This window comes from Panthera tigris, chromosome D2, assembly GCF_018350195.1.
Source record: "Panthera tigris isolate Pti1 chromosome D2, P.tigris_Pti1_mat1.1, whole genome shotgun sequence".
Taxonomy (NCBI): domain Eukaryota; kingdom Metazoa; phylum Chordata; class Mammalia; order Carnivora; family Felidae; genus Panthera; species Panthera tigris.
This window is the reverse complement of record NC_056670.1, coordinates 60529155-60551212: the sequence shown is the minus strand read 5'-3', so window position 1 is coordinate 60551212 and position 22058 is coordinate 60529155. Positions and strand designations below refer to the sequence as shown.

The 22058-nt window shown below is 43.4% G+C and overlaps 1 protein-coding gene across 3 annotated transcripts in view; it reads right to left on the bottom strand.

Moving 5' to 3' along the window:
• The window catches only part of CNNM2 (cyclin and CBS domain divalent metal cation transport mediator 2), a 143270-nt gene that overhangs the window by 7946 nt on the left and 113266 nt on the right, over positions 1–22058 (bottom strand). For 2 of the 3 annotated variants that reach the window (XM_007080291.3, XM_042960334.1), the window contains exons 2-5: positions 17703–17846; positions 14600–14737; positions 12378–12547; positions 836–929 (exon numbers count right to left, since the gene is read on the bottom strand). In XM_007080291.3, coding sequence (XP_007080353.2) covers positions 836–929; positions 12378–12547; positions 14600–14737; positions 17703–17846 — 546 coding nt within the window. Of the gene's footprint in view, positions 1–835; positions 930–12377; positions 12548–14322; positions 14388–14599; positions 14738–17702; positions 17847–22058 lie in introns of those variants that run through there. The other variant, XR_006209063.1, reaches the window with a different exon arrangement.

The window sequence follows — 22058 nt, the reverse complement described above, 5'->3', positions numbered from 1 at the left end:
TAGCTGGCTGACTCAACTGACCAGCTGTCTAGATAAGAGCTGGCTGTAGGCAATACATACACATTAACCTCATTCCTCCTCGGGAAAATGCCAATTCAAAAACCTCCAGCATAGTTAATGTTTTAATATCTAGCGATGGATGCGGGGCAGCCAGGACCCTCCTCAGTCCAGGCGGGAGCTTGAACCGCTGCAGCCACCGTGGCAAACTGCAAGGCAGGAGCTACTCAAGCTGAGGCCATGGCCATGAGCCCGCAGTTCCGCCCCTCCACACACGCCCACCAGAAGACGTGCACAGCGGTACCCACAGCCACACAATCCACGGTGGCCTCCAATAGGACACTACCCCCACGCCCAGCAGCCATGAAATAGATACGCTGGTTGTATATTCACGCGGTGCAGCACCGTGAGAATAAGTAGGAGCACACGCAGCAACGATGACGAATGTGACACGGACGACACCGGGTGAGAGAAGCCAGGCTCAATACGACACCTACTGCCTAAGTCCGCTTACGCAAAGTCCAAAAGCGGGCAAAACTAGGCTATGCTTAGAAGTCAAGGCAGTGGCCTGGGCAACGGTGACTAAGAGGGAGTGTGGGGGTGGGGGCGGGGCCTGCCCACCTCCTGTCGACACAGGAGTGGTCAGTGTGTGAAGATTCACGGGGGCATAGACTTAGGATTTACGAGGGCGTTTTTGGGCTTACACGCTATACTTCAATAAAAAGGGCAAAAAAGTAGATAAACAGGGCTGGCTGGCAGGTATAGGAAGGTGAGAGTAGAAGGGCATTCTGTCCCTAAAACACAGCCCTGCCCCAAGAGGCCGGGCAGGAAAACTCACCTGGAGAGGCTGTGAGGGCCATCACACCATAGTAGGAGAAAGCACTGGCTTCGAATTTCATACCTTCTTTCCCAGCTTCTACTTCCACCTTCCCCTGTGAGAAGAAAAGGGGAGTGTTTTCAGTCCAGTTCCCTGACTCTATCTGCAGACTCTCGGCAAGATTTGTCCTTCCATCTAAATTCCTTTCCCAACCAACCCCGGGGAAGTAGAGCCTCAGATGATCTTTCCCAACTCAGCAGAGAGGGTTAATTCATCTCAAATACGAAGACTGGATTTGGCTGGAGATGCAGAGAAGACAGTAAAAGTGTGATGTTTAATTTCTGTGAGTCCCCTTGGTATTTCCCCAGCATCCTTATTTTTGTGCCTGGATGCCCCAGGAACCCGCCCAGTAATAAGAAGACGGTGCTCTCGCCCCATTTGTGGAACCAACGCTGGGAAGACGCAGTCTTGCGGGAGCGTGAGCTGGGGCAGCAACAGGGTCAAGGGTTAACGAACACGGTTCGTGGCCGTGGAAGAGAGAGGACTACCCCAGAAGAGTTCTAGGGGCAGAATTCACTCTGGTCTTGCCAGCCCAGCATCCCACGTGTGCAGGCCAACCCCTTGTCATCCAGACTCCCCACGGGCCCTGCGACACCTCGGAACTCCCTCCTCACAGTCTTGGAAAAGTTCCTGAGGCCAGTCTCCTTCCACCAGGACAAAACCTCTCCCTGAAGTTCTCCTTTGCCTTCTCTTCCTCTAGCTTCTTAGTCCACAACTTCCCTCATCAGTTCCTCTGGGACCGACTGAGGCTGCCCGATTCATCCTGGTAGCTTTAGGCTCCACCATGACCCCCCTCACTGTAGGCGTTTAATATGCGTTTTCTGGGCGACTGCAATACCCCACTGAGGGAGTGGCACTTGTGGGTTTCCAAGACAAAGGTCACAGTGGCTCTTGTTCATGGTGCCTATAACCACCTCTCCAGTGAGAGGCTACCTTTACGGTACGTCCTCTATGACAGGTAAATAAAAATTATGGTACGATTTATTGAAGGGGCAGCTGGGCTAACAAGTCAGCGCTTTATTAACTCACTTAAGGCTTGTAACTCCATGAAGCAGACACAATTACCGCCCCCCCCCCTTACAAATCAGGAGAGAGAGGCACAGAAGGATTCAATAACCAAAGAACAAGCTCTTGACCGATAGGCTACACTATGCTATCCACTAACACAAACTATGATTTTGATCACCCCTATTATCATGTACTACATTCCCAATTACGAAAGACTTTCCTTAAATCAGTTCTTCAGAAAACTATTTATTGTCCCTCCTTTAGATTTTGAGTTCTTCACTCAAAATAGTTTTATCTGCCCCCAACCAGCTCTCAGCCATAAGAGAGGAACTGAAGACTCCACCCATAATATACAATCAACCTGCAAACAGGTGCCCTGGGGTCCTGCGAGAAGACAGGCCTTGCCACCCACGCATTTCCAGTGCAGGAGACAGAGGGGAGCATGTGAAAATTGATGGGACAAGGCAGTCAACAAAAATTCTCCACGAGGAACAAGACAGTAAGAACATAAGGAATTCGGAGAGAAAAAATTACTCCCTGCTCTTATACAAGGCAAATTTTGTACAGGAAGGAAAATCTAAGGAGGATTTGAGCCGAGAGAAGAGAGGGCAGGTCAGAGGTGGGAGACAGAAGCCCGCCAGGCTCACTGAGTTTGCACAGGGAAGAGCGGGGAGATGGGGCAGAAAAGCAGCCTGGAGAGCGGGTTACACCGCAGAGCGCCTTGGACGACGAAGGGCTAGACTAATGAGGCCAGGTTCTTGCGCACAGGGGCTCTGGGGCTCGGCTTCAGGGAGATAAAGTCAAGGCTCACGCCGGGCTGGGAACCACAGGACCAGAAAAAGATTGCTAGGAGAGGAGCTACAGTTAAGGGATCGACACAGTTTGGAGAAAGCAGAGGGAGAAAGAAGCGTAAAGGAGGGAGGGGGAGTCACCAATCTTGACAGAAGTTTGCTCTGAGTGAGTGACCAGAAGAAGGGGCGCCATGAGCCCGTGAGCGCAGATAGGAAAGTGGGGAAGGGGTTGCATCTGTGCTGGGGGCAGGGAGGAGAGGACACCCTCCCTTCCAGAAGGAGGTCTTGGGGGAAGAGTCCATCAAAAAAGGCTGAAGAGGAAGAACAAAAGTTAGGAGAAAGGTCAGGACTGGAGAGGGAGATTAGGGAGGGGGGAGAGGGAGGGAGGTAGAGAGGGAAAGAGAGAGAAGAGGTGATAACTGAGCTGGCATCTTGAAGGAACAGGTGCGGGGAGAGTGAGGGACTTCAGAGGCAGGGACCCAGTTTTACTGGGAGTGCCTGATCGTATGGATCTTCTTAATTGCTTATCCCTTTCTTCCTGGGCTAATGCTCAAGCTTCTATCAGTTAATATGTATGTATGTGCTATTTGAAAACATCTGTCTCTCTAGTTGGAAGCGTAACAGTGGTTTCACGACCATCCTGTAAGCCAAATTTCTTTTTTTTTTTTTTTTTTTTTAGCTAAAAAAATCTTTTTTTAACATTTAGTCATTTTTGAGAGAGCGTGAGCAGGGGAGGGGCAGAGAGCGTGGGAGAAGCAATCCGATCCGAAGCAGGCTCTGAGCTGTCAGCACAGAGCTGGATGCAGGGCTCGAACTCAGAAACGCCAGATCATGACCTGAGCCCAAGTCAGAAGCCCAACTGACTGAGCCACCCAGGTGCCCCACATAAGCCAAATTTCTATGCAGAAAATCCAGAGGAAGAATGAAATCCAACAGAGCCTCCTCATGACTTCCATCTTTACGGGTCTCCAGCTGATCTGGATCATTTGTCTTACAAGTTACAAGGCCCTCTGTATTCTGGGTCCCTGCAAATGGGTGTCCACTTACAATTCCTTATAATTACTGTCAGAACCAGCAGGGTAACAGCCGGTCCCCCAAAGACCGCAAATAACAATACCGGGTCTGCCTCTAGGAAAGGAGCCACGCTGGTGGAACCTCTGCCAAGTCAACTCAAAGGCAGTGACTCCCAGCCCTTGCTGTGCCCTGGAAATACCTGGGGATTTGAAAAAACAAACCTGATGTCTGGCTCCCACTCCCAGGCATTCTGATTTAACTCGTATGGGTGCAACCTGGGCATCAGGATTTTAATAAAGCTCTCCAGGGGATTCTAGCATGCAGCAAGTTTGGGAACCATTGCTGCAAGGCTGTGTGAACAGCGGCCCCAGCTCCAGAGCCTCTATGTACCGTGGCCTCTCAGGAAACTCCCCCATAGCCACGGTGGCTGTTGAGCCCACGAATTAAACAAGGGCAGCCGCACCCAAGACTCAAAGCTCTGGATCACGTTCACCTCCTCCTCTGTCCTTGAGGACCGGCCTACAGGTGAGGGAGGATGGGTCGTCGTCTTCCACAGCCCACCCAGCCGACACCGACCAGGCTGTAGGCGGTGACACCTGGTCAGTGGTTCCTGGTGTCTCGATTCCCACAACCAGTAAAATATTCCTCCAGCCTCGGAGAGAGGGTTGACAAATTTTTATTTCCTACGGAGATTTTACACAACACAGCCATCTACTCGAACCATCATTGCACTCAGGACCAGCCATTTTATTCCCCAAATATAGATAACATACCATCGTAGACTAACAGGTCTTTAAACTGAATACATGTAATTTTACATGTAACTTGCTGCAGCGGTCTTTATTTTTCTCATTTTTGTCTCACACTGATGAAACCTTTGTCAAGCATCAGCCTTAAGGAACCACTGCGCAAAGCTAATCTTACATCATTTGTAAAATTGCAATAAAGGATCCCTGGGGTTCTTTTGAGTCAAACTTCGTATGATTCTACAATTCCAAGTTTTAATAACTGCCCATCCCTGTATTCCTCACTACAGAAGTGCAGCTTTTCTGGGAGGCAAGTTTTAGAAACATCCAGTAAACAGTTGTCACTCATGTATGTGTGTCGATGGCTCCCAGAAGTGACCATTTCCAAATAAACCTACCATATACAAACTGGGGCCACTCGCATGAAGAAATGGCTTGCCTGCCTCACAACCAGTCACGTGTCCTTAGATAACAGCTTTTCCACGTAAGGAAGGGGCTACATATCAGTTATACTTTTTTAAAGTTCTTTTTGATGTTTATTGTTGAGAGATAGAGTGCAAGCAGGGGAGGGGAAGACAGAGAGGCGGACACAGAATCTGAAGCAGGCTCCAGGCTCTGAGCCGTCAGCGTGGAGCACGACCCGGAGCTCGAACCTATGAACCTGGAGATCATGAGCTGAAGTCAGACGGTTAACCGACTGAGCCACCCAGGCACCCCTCAATTTTACTTTTGAAACATCCACAAATTTACTCTATCACACACACATAAAAAAAATCAGCACAGGACATGAAAAGGCTCCCAAAGGGAGCTAGGCTTCATATTTAAACTGACGAGAGGAGGGGGGCGCCTCCTCAGTCAGTTGAGCGTCCAACTTTGGCTCAGGTCATGATCTCACCATTCATGAGTTTGAACCCTGCATCAGGCTCGTCATTGTCAGCGTGGAGCCTGCTTTAGATCCTCTGTCCCCCTCTGTCTCTCTCTCTGCCCCGCCCCCCACTCATTCTCTCATTCTCTCTCCCTCCCCTCTCTCTCTCAAAAATGAATCAACATTTATCAATAGATAGGAAGGAAAGGCCTCACCGTCTCAAACAAAGCTGGTTTCCCAAGTAAAGGTACCATCACAGAATCCCACCTTTCTTTGGAAGAAGGTCATTAGGTAACTCTCCTCAAAGCCTTTAGCGTCCAGAAGCCACACTGACAAAGCAGTCTGTGCCACACCTGGCCACAAGGTGGAAGCCTGTGCTAACCTAGTTGGCACAAGCAAGATCAACTGGTCAGCGGATGCCATGGACTCAGGGAGATCAGAGACTTCCTCAGACACCATATGCTGAGCATCTTCTCAATCTCCCGCTCACCTTTGCATTGAGTCTTTTTTTTTTTTCCCCCTTAAATCACCATCACAAATTATTCAGCGGAGCTTGATATCTGAAAGGAGGTAACTGAATCCCAGGGGCGTGAACACCAGTTTGAATTCACCAGCACCGCCCAGTAAGAGGGGAAGCAAACCCAAAGAGAGAGGTCTGTTCTGGCACTCAAACGTGCCCTAGCAATTACTTTTCCATCTGGAATCCAGAGATGTAGTCTTAAGACAGAAAGCTCTCTTCATGAATGTTTAATCAACATTTAAAAAAAAAAAAGTTACTTGATGGTCAAAAATTAATTTACACGTATTTTGGACCATCTGGTTGACCATCTCCTAACCAAATGCCACCACCGGATGTCAGTGCCCGTATTATTCACAGTTGCGTTATGAAGAGGGTGTCCTCACAGCGCGAATCTTGACAGCTAAGCCTTGCTACTCAATCAACTGGGAGCTTGCTAGAAATACATAGCATTTCAGACTCCACCCTAGCTACACCGAATCCCCAAAGTGAGCCCTCTGCACATGAAAGTGTAAGGAGCACTGAACTAGAGAGAAAGGGACAGAGGGGGACCAAACATAAATAATCCAGTCACACCCAGTGGAGGCCAATAACAGCACGGCATACTGCACAAACATTCAAAGGAATGGAACAAAGGGCTGAAGGGTCAGTCATCGCTGGCGCACAGAGACCCAAGCGTGCTAAATGCACAAGAGCCTGCCCCAGAGCCCCTGCCTCAGTACTGGGGCCGGTGGCACTTTCCTATCAGCCAGACAATGTTACAGACACGTTTAGAATGTTAATTACAACTTTGTTTTTGGTTTATACACGTCCGAACTCAAAGAGCCCAAAAGGAGCTTATACCTAGTTTTGTACTTATGCATATGTAAGTATAATTTGTTAAAAACAGGGTCAACTCGGGGCACCCGGGTGCCTCAGTCGGTTAAGCAAGCATCTGACTCTTGATATTGGCTCAAGTCATGATCTCACGGTTCGTGAGTTGGAGCCCCCAAGTTGGGCTCTCTGCTGACAGCTCAGAGGCTGGAGACTACTTTGGATTCTGTCTCTCTCTCTCTCTCAAACTTTTTTTCAAAAAACAGGGTCAACTCTGGGCATCCAAGTAATTTTTTTTTTCCTTTAAAATGGGTGCTATCTGTACTTGCCTCAAGATTGAGGATCTATCATTCACTGGGATACACACACCCTGCAACTCAAAAATCTTCGAGAAGGGTTTGGTATTGAAAGTTTAAATTCCTCTTCTGGTAACAGGTGAAACGGTATTAGGTACTGTCGAGGGCTATATAAGCTCTAAGATGCCACCTCCACGAAAGAATGGATTTCACTCTACAGGGAAAAATCCCTTCTGAATCCATGTCAGAGGCTCTAAAAAGCCAGAGTTGATGGGGAGTTCAACAACAACAAAAAAAGCTGAGACATGAAATCAACCAGAAAAATTAACACCAGGAAAAAAAAAAAAAAACCAACCTGTTCCTTTTATTGATTTTTTAATTGGCAAAGAAAAGAGCTATGTTTTCTTAGTATTCTTTGTATTTACTAAAATCATAATGTGGTTATGGGCTGTGGAAGAACGCTAATTTTTTTTTTGATTGGATATTTTACTCCCCAAAGGACCAACAAATCCCTCACTGTAAAACACCAAGTCTATGAATTAGAAAAATGGCTTATAGTGCAATTATTGTGTACACACTCTTGACATATTTTTGTATATGCTTTCCACTTCTTTCATGACTATATAGTAGTCTCATCATATCACAATATAATTGGCTGAGACATATGTACTGCTACTTTCTAATGAACAGATTTGCTGTAAATATGTTTGCACAGATAGCTTTATAAAACAATTTCTTTAGATGCATGTATATGACAGATTGTATGGGTGTATTCCCAAAAGCAGGATGCCAGTTTAAAGATATGATTGATTCTATGGTACTTTTTCTTTTTTGTTCACTGAATATTCATCACGGATTTTTACAAAGATTTTTTTGTTTTTTGTTTTCTCCAATAAAAAAAAATACGGATGTTTAAGTTAGTCAGTTGCCTTTCTGATACCTATTGATGTGAGCCTGAGGATTTGTTTCTTTACCACTTTCTGAATTAACAACGGCATATTTTGGTTTTGTTGCCCTTAAGCTAGTGCTGAATTCCTAAATAAACCTAATTTAGTCAGTCACACTGAGTAACTCTTTGGGTATGTTGTCCATCTCTAACTGCTACCTTTCTAGTTAGGAAATGTGATGATCATACCATCTTGTCCCATCTTTATTGTATAGAAATTGAGCTCTCAGAGTTTCCTTTTTTTTTTCCCATGTGATTTCCTTGAATCTAGTTTTTTCAAGGAGAGGAGAGAACTTCTCATTTTGTTGTTTTCTCTTATATCACATTAATTACATCAGTAGGATAAGATTAAAGATTTTGTTCATCTTTTATTTTTTTTTTAATTTTTAACATTTATGTTTAAGAAAGAGAGACAGAGACAGAGTGTGAGTGAGGGAGGGGCAGAGAGAGAGGGAGACACAGAATCTGAAGCAGGTTACAGGCTCTGAGCTGTCAGCACAGAGCCTGACATAGGGCTTTAACTCACAAACCATGAGATCATGACCTGAGCCAAAGTCAGACGCTTAACCAACTGAGCCACCCAGGTGTCCCTGTTCATCTTTTAAAAAGAACCAAATGTTGATTTCATTTATGGGCTGTAAGTCTTTCTCATTAGAATTTGCTTTCCTTCTTAATTTGTTCTTTTCAGTTTGTTTCCTTTTTCTAGATAATGACAGATTTTTTTCTTATTTAAATATTTACAAGAATAGTATTTTGTAAAACTGACCTACTACATGTAAGAATAACATTCAACACGGGGTGCCCGGGTGGCTCAGTCAGTTAAGCAACTGACTTCGGCTCAGTTCATAATCTCGCGGTTCGTGAGTTCAAGCTCTGTGTCAGGCTCCGTGCTGATGGCTCAGAGCCTGGAGCCTGCTTCGGATTCTCTTTCTCTGCCCCTGCTCATGCTCTGTCTCTCCCACTCCCAAAAATAACATAAAAAAAAAAAAAAGATGTAATTAAAAAAAAAAAAGAACATTCAAGACACAAAATAACATGTATTTTATCATTTTCCATATATTTTCTAATTCAGTTGTTACTTAAGGTTTTCAGTTTGCTAATATTTTCAACAATTATTTTATTTATTTAGAATATGTGTTTATTTTGAGAGAGAGAGAGAGCTGGGGAGGGGCAGAGAGAGAGAGAGAGAGAGACAATCCCAAGTAGGCTCTGCACTGTCAGCATGCAGGGCTCAAACTCACAAACTGCGGGATCATGACCTGAGCGCTGAGTTAGCTAACTTAGTTAGTAACTTAGCTAACTAACTGAGCCACCCAGGTACCCCTTTTCAACCATTATTTAAGTAGGTAGTACATGCACATAGTAAGAAATTCAAATTCAGGGGTGCCCAACTTCAGTTTAGGCCATGATCTCACGGTTCATGAGTTTGAGCCCCACGTCGGGTTCTGTGCTGACAGCTCAAAGCCTGGAGCCTGCTTCGGAATCTCTGTCTTCCTCTCTCTCGGCCCCTCCCCTACTCACGCTCTCTCTCTCTCAAAAATCAATAAACGTTACAAAAAATAAAAGATAAAGAAATTCAAATTCATTGGGAGAAGTCTCCCCTCCATCCTATTCCCAGTCCTCCAAGTCTCCTCTTTAGAGGCAACCACCTGTTACCAGACTCTTGAGTAACCTTCCAGACAGAGTTCATGTATATACAGACACAAAAGTGAAACACATCAGGACACATTCTACACTCTGTTCGGAGTCTTACATAATACACCTTTGGAAGAGAATTGATCGCTACTTAAAAAATGGCTTAGTACTACTCTTCAATTATGTATTTTTAAATCTATTTCATTATGACCTATACAGGTGGTTCCAGAAATTTCTACCTTTCTGAGTTTAGAACTTACACATGACATAGCAAATGATCAATTTTATGGAAGTCACATGAAAGTTTTTAAAAAGTCTATTTCCCTGGTTTTATAGTTAATTTTCTCCAAATTCCCATTAATTTTATTAGTCAAGTTAAGACATTTTTTTCTTGGTAGGCTTACTCTATCATGGTAGAAAATAATTTCCACCAGAATTAAGATCTTATCCATTTCTACTTTTATGTATGTATTGTGTTATTTAAGACCTGTAGAGTCAATAAGCTTTTATTTCACTGTTTATTACGCTTTTATCACTGTCCTTACTGATCCCTCCAATACATTTGAGTTGAAAAATCTACTTTTTTTTTTAGAGAAAACTTGACATTGTAGCCTTTTTATACTTAGGCAGTGGGAGGTATGTGCCTGGTAACTTACATTCTTTTAATTAAACCTACTTAAATGGTTTACTTTGAATAAATTAGACTTTACTTCATTAGAATTTAAACTCAAACGGATGTGTTTCTATTTCTTATTACATTCCAAACATCAATTACTTAATCAAAGAGTTTTTTTCCTAGTGTCTGCAGAAGAGGGAAGCTCATTGGCTCTGGGGCCAGGAATGGAAGGCAGATACTGAAGCTTTCTTCTGATTTAATGCTCTTGAACACAGCAGAGCATGGTCATCCACCTGGCACGAATTTGCAAGGTTGGGTTAGTGACATTTTGGAGTGGAATGGACGCTGTAAAAGGTGACAGCTGTACTAGGTTGACAGGGATTATGGTATTTCCTTTTGTTATACTCTGAGTACCTCAGGTAATTGGCCAGCCTGCAAGAACATGATTTTCACTAAACCCCATAGTTTAAACACCTCTGTAAATCCTCTTAATCCAGCACATACACTATTTCTAAACCCCCATGACATCATCAGTTCAACAATTCAAACAATTGTCACATTAATATTTAGCATGCCATAGGTATTCGATACAGGTACATACACACACATGCCTTCTCAAAAATATCTTTAAAGATTTACTTATAAAGGAACGATGAGTATGAAGTCCCTCCTCCATAAAATCTATTTCTAGATCCTTCAGCCAGGAAATGGCTTTCTTATACACCTAAAGAACACTCCTGAATCACAACTTTGTAAATGCTAACCACATAAAAATCAACAACTGGAAGCCACATAAGTTCTAACATTGCTCCTGAAATTCACCCTGTCAGTCTTCAAACAACCATCGTTAGTGTAATTCAAAAGTTTCTCTAGGTTTGAGGAGTAATCACATCTAGCTTTTATGAGAAACACAAATGCTTTATTCCCTCGCTGCAGTAAATAACTTCCCTACAGCCCCCTCCGTGTCAAGCATGTACGTCTCCAGAGAAAAACACAAATCAGGGTTGAATGAGACTAAGGTTACTAGAAAAATCAAGGTACTGAATTAGAAAACCTGCAAAGTTTCTAAGAAAGAATGTATGAAAGTGGTATGAAACCAGTTTATCCATGGATTTTTCTCCAGTTCCTTATTGCTTCATCTAGACATCGGGATAGCAACCCAACCTGAGACACGGACACAACACTTTGCAGAGTTTGACATCCAGACATCTGATAAGAGTTGTTTTCGCATTAAAAAAAAACAAAACCTCTTTAATTGTCCCTTAGATAATTGGGACCTTGCTGGACTCATGTAAATTGCAGGACCTACCAAGTACTCATGACACTCTTACAATGCTACCTCCAATTCACATCTAGGAAATAACCAAAAACAGGAGACTGCCTCAGGGGCTAGGATTCTTGTGCTAAATCAACTCAGATTTCCTGTAAAAGTAACTCTTCAATAAAGAGGTACAAGACGTCAATAAAACCAGCACTTTCTTCATTGTACTGTTTATCTTGGCTTCCATGCCAAGGTCAGAGTTCTATTAGGTGCAACTGTGATATAATAAGGGCCTCCTATCAACCTACACACTAAATCCCCTCAGGGAGGGTTCAGAATGGACGAACCTTCTCGCCTCATAGAGTGGCTTATGTTATTAGTGAGAAGGAATTAAGTTTCCATTGCCATGAGAGGCTGTGATTCTCACATCAGTTCCCCTGTAGAACAGTCTGGTTAGTAACCAGGAATAAAAACAATAATAAATGGATTATTTTGATATTGTTCAGGGGAGACAGTAAGTTACCTCTAGGAAGTGGTGTAAGACCAAGTCCTAATGAGGGGTGGAAAAAAGAAAAGATGATAAAAAAAAAAAAAAAAAGGACGCAAGGAACTCAGTACACTTAAATTTCAAATGCCCCACACCAGGACTTAGATGTATATGGCCCCACACTCTCCAAAAAACAAAAACCACTGAATTCACCACTCTTCAAATGAACGCCTCATCGCCTCAGCAATTGGTAAGTGCCCTTCAGTATGGGAAACGGAAGTTAACTAAGGGCATTACTTTAGATTGAAATTACTTCACAGCTAGGAAAACGGCGGGGGGGGGGGGGGGGGGTGGAGGGGATGAAAGCCTCCCATGGATAAGGCTACCCCGGAAGTTAAGTAGTTAAGTATGTAAACCTCGACACCCATTCATGTACAGAAAAGTCTCCTGGGGACTGGAAGGGTGGGTACTCAGTGAGATCAAACAACTAGTGAATAATTCTTCTGACCTGCAAAATGAGAACGAAGTAGTCTACAGGTTTGTTTCGCTGGTAGAGGTAGTATTCTGGGGCTTTCTTGTTCTTCTCATCATACTTCAGTTCCTGGATGACATTGGGGTGCTTTAGCAGCCTTAGGAGGATCTTCTCTGACATCTGGGATGGGCTAAATGCTTCTACTTCTATAGATATAAACACAACTTGATATTACACTTCAAATGGATGGAAAAAAATTATACTAGTGATTAAGGTGTTTAGAATATGTAAGAATACTTGGAGTCAAAGCGAAACAATACGGATTAATGACACTTCCGTTTGGTGATCCACTGGGGGCAGATTACCTGGGAGGAATCAGAAAATACTGAATTTGCATATTTGTGTCTTTTGAATTTTTCCTTTTCAACTTGTCATTGGTTTCAGTTCTTGTCAAAATTATCCTAATTTTCTGATACAAATCAAAGTCAACCAGAAGCAGGCTCCTGACTGCCAGGCCACCCTTCGAACAGGCCACAATAGTCTGACTGTCCAACAACAGCCAAAGGAAGAAGCAAAGGTCAGGAAGCATCTAGCGTGGGTTAGTACCAGGTGCACAGACGAAGTGCTTCGTCTCTCATTCTCCCACTCCACTACCCTGAGAAGGTCTGGGAACAAAGGAAGGCAGAAATTCAGAAAAAAAAAAAGCAAGGCACGTGCACACATCAACATGCACTCCAACTTGCTAACTAAAAAAATAAAAGTAAAAAGTAGTGTGGATCTGTCTTTACAGAGTTATCCGTTTTATTTCAGATGACAAAACTCAAAATTACTAACTCAGGCTTGCTCTACTGGACCTGGACATCATGGTATCTCAGAGGCAGAGCAGGAGAACATTCAGTTTTGAATCACGGTCTTTAAACAATGAACAATATTACCAGGATTAGAGAAGGAGTAAGTGAAAGACACTGCTTCCATGTTTAAAATTTTTTTCATTACATGAAACCATAAATTCTCTATTAGCTTCGGTGACTTTCTGGTCGTAACAAAATAAGATAGAACGTTGTAGAAATTTTGGAAAATACAGAAAAAGGTAAAGAGGAAAATAAAATGATCTAGGAACCAACCACTCAATCACTCTGAGCAATTGGCGAGCATTTTTTTTTCCAGTACCTTCCCTAGGCCTGTGCCCCTGTGCGTGCGTGTGCGCGCGCGCACGTAAAAACACAACGATAACCTTTACAGTTTTATATTGTTTTTTTCTCACTTCACATTAAATTAGGAGTATTTACCCAGGTCATAGATGTTATACGGTGAGCATTTCTACATATCTGAAAACACGATCTTAAAGGGCACGTGACAGTCCATCAAGTGGCTACTTGAGCCTTCTGTTCAAAATGTTTTAAGTACACGCTGCATGCAGCTGAAAGGCACCGGGTGCCCATCCTGGACACAGACGTCTTCTACAGGCCACTGGGTACCTTCATGTATCCCCTGGCCAACAGAGCTCACCCTTCACCTAGAGAGCCATGTGGGGATGTGAGAAGGGTTAGTCAGTCTCAAGTCCATTCAACCTTGACCTTTCTGGAGCAGTCAAGTGCCGGCCGGATTGGTGGTTTTAATAATCATTCCGCTTGTCTCCTGGAATGGGCCCAAGTTAATCTGACTTGCAGAGGCCATCAAGACATCCATGTCAAAGCCCTGAGAATTTCCGATTCCATTAAAATCATAGAACGTTAGGATTTAATTCTGAAAATCTGTTGTTCTTCTTTGCAAATTATAGCACCTGTGTTACCACTGAGGTCCAACTGTTCTTCCAAGGCAAGCTGAAGAGAGAATTACTCAACCGTCTGACACACACAACCGAGCTGGTGGCTCGCACTGTCAGCCTACTCCACCAGCGGGGCTCTCCCCCGGACTTAGCCGGAAGCAGATGACCTGGCCTACCGTTCACATGCAGTGTGGCACTAACATTCATCCTTACCTTTCAGACCAATTTTAAGTTACTGGTCCACCCCTGGTAAATGTCTCAGAGGGTTCATGCCGACACTGAACACAGGAGAGGAGAGAATTTAAAAAGAACAAAACAAAACAAAACAAAACAAACAAAACAAAAAAAAGAACAAAAAACAAAACACAAAAGTGGCATTACTTATCACCCCATTTCCCAGTCTCCACCCCCAGCCCACCCCAGTCAGTGGTGGGTGAGAAACACGCTCCAGGGTTTGTAGAGATTTCAAACTGTGATAAGCTGCACTTGCCTGTTGCTAGGAAACGGTGCATGGCCAAGAGAAGCTGTGGTGATATTTTAACCTTCATCTCGCTGTCTGTCTGCTTGAAGGCAGAAAAATCTTGCTTTCTTTCACGATGGGCCACTTTCTTTTTCGTTCTGTTATCAGCTGACAGAAGGGCAAGAAAAGATAAAAGGAAATGCATACTATTAGATCAGGGCTCTTTTTGAATGAAAACGACAGACTATTTTGCAAAGGCTCAACTATCTCTAGATTGCGGGCACTCTACGTACAAACACCACACGGCAAGAGGAGACCGAATCCTCATCAAATCTGTGCGGCACGGTCAGGACCCATCCCGAAGCAAGCAGTCAAGGCATGCTGACTAGGAGCGACCGTGAACATTCTTCGTGAAGATCGCTGGAGCCCTCGCAAGTACACTAACGGGCGGTCACGGACACAACCCTCCCAGAACCCACGTAACCACAGCAGCAGTTTGGAGCATGCACTGTCTCCCGCTACTCGATGTCACCACGCTGCAGGAAAGAACAATCACCGTGTGACAGATGACACGGTGAAGCGTGCCCCTGCCTTTCAGAGGCTCCTAGCCTCTGCCGAGACAGGGAAAACAAACATACGGACAAAACCTCTTAGGAAACAGACGAACAAGAACACTTTCGTGGAACAACATTTTAACAATGGTATCTGTTAGCTTCGTTTCTACTCCAGACCAGGAGGTCCTCAAGGTCAAGCAAATACGAAGAAGGTCATCCAGAAGAGAGGTCAGCGCACTTCTCTCGTCAAGGGCCAGGTAGTCAGTATGTGAGGCTCTGTGGGTCATGCAGTACTGAGTAACTGCTCAGTCCTGCTGGTGAGCCAAAGCACCCATATGTAAATGCCTTACCGTGGCCGTTGTGCCAAATAAAACTTTATCACAGACGTGAAATTTGAATTTCATATTATTTTCACAAGTCACAAAGTATTTATACTTTTGATGTTTTTCAACAATTACCAAATGTAAAAAAAAAAAAAAAATTTGTTCTCAGCTTGTGGCCTGTACAAAAACTGGTGGCAAGTACTTGTCGGCTGTAGTTTGCAAACCCTGAATCCAGAAGGTGTCTAATACAAAGCCTTTCCGCAAGTATTTTTTGTTGACAAAGAAGCGATCAAGAAAAAACTAGGTTAAAGACAAGACCTCAATCACTTGCTCCTTTCCCAAGAATCCTGAGTCTGTGCATTACCATTTCATGCCGAGGGCCAAACAGGCTAATTACCAGGCTCGTCCTGGGGAAAGGGCAATCCTAACCTCTCGTTTTCTTTCTCTTTCGGCTCTGATTCTTTTGCAAACCAGAGAGCATACATCAACACCAAATTTCAAAATAAGTTTCTAATGGCAAATGCACTCATCCTCCCTGATGGCCTGTTTACCTCAAGAATATACCTGAAACCACGGGCTCACCAATCCATCTCACAAGGCACATTAGGCAACGCTTCTGCATGAAATCAGTCTAATTGAGGTTTAAAAGAAGTTAACTGAAGGGGCACTTGGGTGGCTCAGTCAGTTAGATGTCCGACTTTGGCTCAGGTCATGATCTCAAAGCTCATGAGTTCGAGCCCCGCGTCGGGCTCTGTGCTGACAGCTCAGAGCCTGGAGCCTGCTTCAGATTCTGTGTCTCCCTCTCTTTCTGCCCCTCCCCTGCTCACATTCTCTCTCTCTCAAAAATAAATTAAAAGTTTTAAATAAAAAGTTAACTGAAATGCAAATGTAAGATCTCATACACGTCTTAATTATGTTTCTTATGACGAGTACTACCCTTGAGGAAACAAAATAAATAGAAAGAGACACACTGGGTATTAAATAGTCACTGTGAGGAAGGCTGAAAAGAATGTAAACACACAAATAACAATATTCTTTATTATGTGACCTCCGTGCACTCTCCAAGTGTCAAAAGGATAAAACACATAGGAACTGGTGTTTTTAAAGAACACAATTTGTGTGTACACACACACACACACACACACACACACGTGATAAAAAAAATAAGATGTTTTCAGAAGCGAGTCACTACCTAAATATAAAGTTTATCCTTCTAAGGCCACATGGAAGGCTCTCATTTTTAAAGTGCAGGGCATGGCCCTTCCAGTATGACTGAATAAAAATCACTCTGCTTTAAGGAAGACAGGCCTTGTCCCAGGTCCCCCAGGCCATTTGAAGATTCCATTTCCTCTCTAAGTCATGTTTTAAAAACCAAACAGAGCCCAGATATTCATCTCTGCCCCATCTCTGAGAGCCCCAAACATCTTCAGGCATTGGGCCATCTTTGGGATTATTAGCCTCTTGAAAGAGCCCTGCTTTACTAAGAAGTGAGGCTGAAAAAGAAGGTTCAAATTTCACAGTCCAATAATCCAGTTGTGGACTTTAATGAGACAGCATTCAGGTTCAATACTCAGCCCAGGTTCAAGTTTACTCCTGGACAAACACCAGTGAATCCTCCCCTCCCCCTGCCCCAAGCTAAGCCACTCCTACCCACTTCACCCATTTCCACCTGCCCCCAAAAGAAGACAGAAGAGCAGAGAAAGGGAAAAACATTCTTATTGTGTACCCTACCCTGCCCTGCTTCCTATACCTACACCTTACCACTGCTGTCACAGCAAACTTACATTTGCAAATCTCACCTCTACCCTGGCCCATGGGTTCTGGAACAAGGACATTTAAACAGCTGCTATCCATCAATGTAGCAAATCCCCCTCACAAGCAGCAAAAGAAATTTATCTGAAAACAATTGCCTAGTTTGGAAAATAAAAATTTAGTAAAGAACAATTCTTTTTCCACATGTAGAATAAGTATAAAAACATGAAAGGAGTTTTCTGTTCAGGGCAAGTAAGGCCCAGATCAATGGTTAGAAGCAGCTGGCTTTTCAAAAACAAAAAACACTGCCACTTGACATCACAGGACCTGCCCATTCTTTCCCCCCTCTGATGAAGGGCCTAGAACATATCGATAAGTTGTCCCACACATACAGCATGTAGTTAGAAACAGAGGCAGATTACAACAGGAGACAGGAGAGGACTCACGAAGTACATGACAGAAAAAAAAGGCAAAGTTTTGAAAAATTACACTCAGACTACTCACTGTATAAATCTGTTTCATCTAGAATCTCAGATTTGATGATTTCTTCAATCACATCTTCTAATGTGACAATTCCCAGAACTTCATAAAATGGGTCCCCTTCTCCCTCATTGTTTACTCGCTGCACAATAGCCAGGTGAGATTTACCTTTAAAGAAAAGAAAACAAACTTTAAGAAGGAATTTTTGGAATTTTCTGAACCAAGTCTTTTATGTGATTTTGTTAAGGATAGCAGCAAACGCAGACACCAGATTATCAGAGTCTGCATTTGGGCATTTCAAGATGGTACCAACCATTTCTTGATGGTATTAAGAAATACCAACAAAGGGAAAAGCTTCCTGAGCCACGGAAAGCAAGACCATCCGATCAGAAGAGCCTCACCTTGTGTGCACACTGGCCCACACCACATTACCGTTTGCTTCCTAATGGATTTGGTCTTCAATCATGTCAGCTCTCCCTTTGTGACTTTTTAGCAACTGCTACGTTACTTTAGGAGGACGGCTGTCAAAGTGTGGTCCGTGGAACCTTAGGGATGCCCAAGACCCTCTCAGGAAGGTGGTGACGTCAAAGTACGTGCAGCAGAACACTGACATGTTCCTGGCCTTTTTTCACTGTGCTGGTATTCGAACCAATGATGCAAAGGCGCCTGAGCACAAGCCAAGGTGGTGGCAGCAGACGGTCTTCCGCCACCACACATGCACAGGAAAGGGCGAAAAAGTCCATTTCTCCTCAGAATGTCCCTGATGAAGACGTAACAATTAATTGCGTTAAGTCTTGACCTTGAGTACTTGTCCTTTCATACTCTGTGTGGCAAAATGAGACATACCATAGAAGACTTGTCGCTTCCTGAAGTACAATAGTTGTCTTGAAGAAAGGCACTCAACTGTTTGAGTTTTAGGTTGTGCTAGCCACGTTTTTCACTGGACATCATTTTTACCTGAAGGATAACTACCAAACTGAGGGTATCCAGACTTGGATATTTGGAAAATATTTTCTTGAAAATGAACAAAATGAGCCTGCTATGTCAAGGAAAACAACAGCAGTGTTTGCTAATGATCAACTGCGGGCTTTTAAGGGAAAATCAGAATTTTGGGAAACCCATATCCACCAAAGGCTTGAGAACGTCTCAACAAAAGACCTTTCTGATAACAAATATGATGTCTATTTTTTTTCAATGTTTTTCTTTATTTTTAATGTTATATTTATTTTTGTGAGAGAGAGCATGCAAGCAGGGGAGGGGCAGAATGAGAGGGGGACAGAGGATCCAAAGTGGGGTCTGTGCTGACAGCAGCGAGCCCAATGCAGGGCTCGAACTCACGAACCAGGAGATCATGAATGAAGCTGAAATCGGATGCTTAACTGACTGAGCCACCCATGCACCCCTTTTTTATTTGAGAGATAGAGCATGAGCAGGGGAGGGGCAGAGAGGGAGAATCTCAAACAGTCTCTGTACTGCCAGCACAGAGCCCCACACGAGACTCGATCCCGTGAACCCTGAGATCATGACTTGAGCCGAGATCAACAGTCAGACACTTAACCGACTGAGCCACCCAAGCACCAAACAAGAGCGATTTTTAAAATACTGAATACTGATGGGGCACTGGATGGCTCAGTCGGTTGAGCATCTGACTGTTGATTTTGGCTCAGGTCATGATGCCAGGGTCATGGGATCCAGGCCCACATCCAGCTCCATGATGAGAATGGAGCCGCTTAGGATTCTCCCTTTTTCTCTCTGCCCCTCTTCCCCTGCTCATGCACATGCTCTCTAAAATAAAATTTAAAAGTAAATAAAAACAAAATACTTTATAATAAAATGGATCCACATTTCAAAGATCTGTATAACTCAGTGAACCAATATTTTCCAAATGACTGTGGTAATGATGTTACCAAATCATGCACAGGTCATCTATTCAGAGCACAAGACATACAATTGGTTTTTTCCCCCCCTCTCATAACCTATTAAAAAAAATTTTTTTTCAAGTTTTCATTTAAAGGGCACTGGGGTGGCTCAGTCGGTTAAGCACCTGACTCTTGATTTCAGCTCAGGTCATAATCTCATGGTTCATGAATTCAACCCCCACATCAGTCTCTGGGCTGACAGCATGGAGCCTGTTTGGGATTCTCTGTCTCCCTCTCTCCCTCTCTCTCAAAAATAAATAAATAAACTTTTTTTTTTTTTTAAGACACAAAACCTTTTAAAACAAATTTTCATCTAAGGGGCGCCTGGGTGGCTCAATCACTTATGCATCTGACTCATGATTTCAGCTCAGACCTTGAGCTCAAGGTTTGTAGGATCAAGCCCTGTGTGGGGCGAGGAGCCTGCCCGAGGTTCCCTCTTTCTCCTTCTGACCCTCCCCTGCTCACGTTCTCCCCTGGTCTCAAAATAAGCATTTTTTTTTTTAAGTTCCCATTTAAATTCCAGTTAGTTAACATACAGTGCTGTATTAGCTTCAGGTGTACAATATAGTGATTCAACAGTTCCATACATCACACAGTACTCATCACAAGTGCTCTCCTTAATCCCCATCACCCATTTAGCCCATTCCCCTCCCCACCTTCCTTCTGGGAACCATCAGTTTGTCATCTATAGTTAAGGCTCTGTTTCTTGGTTATAACACTGGTTGTTTTTTTAAATAACCTTTTTATTTTGGAATAATTTTAAAGGAAGGTTGTAAAGACAGTACAGAATTCCTGTGTAGCCTTCACTCAGTTGCTCCCCTTGTTAACATTGCGCATTGCCACAAAATATTTGTAAAACTAAGACATTCACATTGATACAGTGCTAGTAAGTAAATTCTAGACTTATCTGGATTTCACCAGTATTTCTATTAATGTTCTCTTTCCGTATCCAATCCAGAGTACCACACTGCATTTACTTGTCATGTCTCCTCTGGTATCTGAGAGTTTCTTAGTCTTTTCTTGTTTTTCATGACCTTGACAATCAAGGATTACTAGTCAGGAATCCTGTAGAATGTCCTTTGATTTGGTTTGTCTGATGTTTCCTCATGATTAGACTGGGGTTTATGGGTTTTCTAGTTACATCATATCAGGGCTTACATGACAGCCACATGACATTCTTGAGTTTCTCCACTTTAAAGTTACTAATTTTTCTTCTTTCCCTAATTCTATTCTTTGGAAGCAAGTCACAAAGTCTAGCCCACCCTCAGGGAGGGGTGAGGAATAGAAATTAAGCTCTACTTCCTGGAGTGGGGGAGTGCCTACGTATGTTATTCAGAATTTTTTCTATAAGGAAGATTTCTTTTTTTCTTAAGTAGGCTCCAAGCCCAGCATGGAGCCCAACATAGGGCTCAGACTCACAACCCGGAGATCAAGACCTGAGCTGAGATCCAGAGTTGGATGCTTAACCAACTGAGCCACCCACATACTCCTATATAAGGAAGATTTCAGATGAAAGGATTTTAATTGAACAGTCACCCAAAGCCCACTGGTATAGTTTCAGATTCTACATTGCAACTACTCTTTAAAAAACTACCACTTGTGGAGTTCTGGTATAGTATCAAAGAAGAATATTCACAATTTCCCACAAAAGCTGTCAAAATAGGCAAAAAGTCTCCTTTTTCCAAATAAATGATCTTTGTGGAGTCAAATTTTCTTCATATATTTCACTAAAACATATACTGCACAGACTGAATGCAGAACAAAGTAGGAGAATCCAACTTAGGTAATAAAGATATGTAAAGAGGTAAAACAATGACCCTTATTTTTTGTTTTGGACAAGTTACTTTTTAAAAAAATGTTATTTACATAGCAGATTTACTCTTATCTTTTTTTTTTTTTTAACATTTATTTATTTTTGAGACAGAGAGAGAGCATGAACAGGGGAGGGTCAGAGAAAGAGGGAGACACAGAATCCGAAACAGGCTCCAGGCTCTGAGCTGTCAGCACAGAGCCTGACGCGGGGCTCGAACCCACAGACCGTGAGATCATGACCTGAGCCGAAGTCGGACGCTTAACCGACTGAGCCACCCAGGCGCCCCTACTCTTATCTTTTAAAAATGAATAAGTCCAGATGTTTTACCTGACTCAGTTTTAATTTCAAATACGGTAAATATCAAAAGATGTAACCTACATAAACAAGAGTTCAGGGGTCCTCAATTTTTAAGAGCTTCAAGGGATCCGAAGACAAAAAAAGTTTAAGAACTACCACAGGAGACGCCCAGAATGGCAAGGGGAGAACATGTTCTCTGGAGTTGAACAGCCCTGGCTTTGAACCCCAGCACTGCCACTTCTTAGCCATTACCAGCTGTGTGATCACCAGCAAATGACAGAACTTTCCTGAGCCTCAGTTTCCTCATCTCTTAAAACCAGGCTCATAGTAATTTCTGCCCCACACCATCGC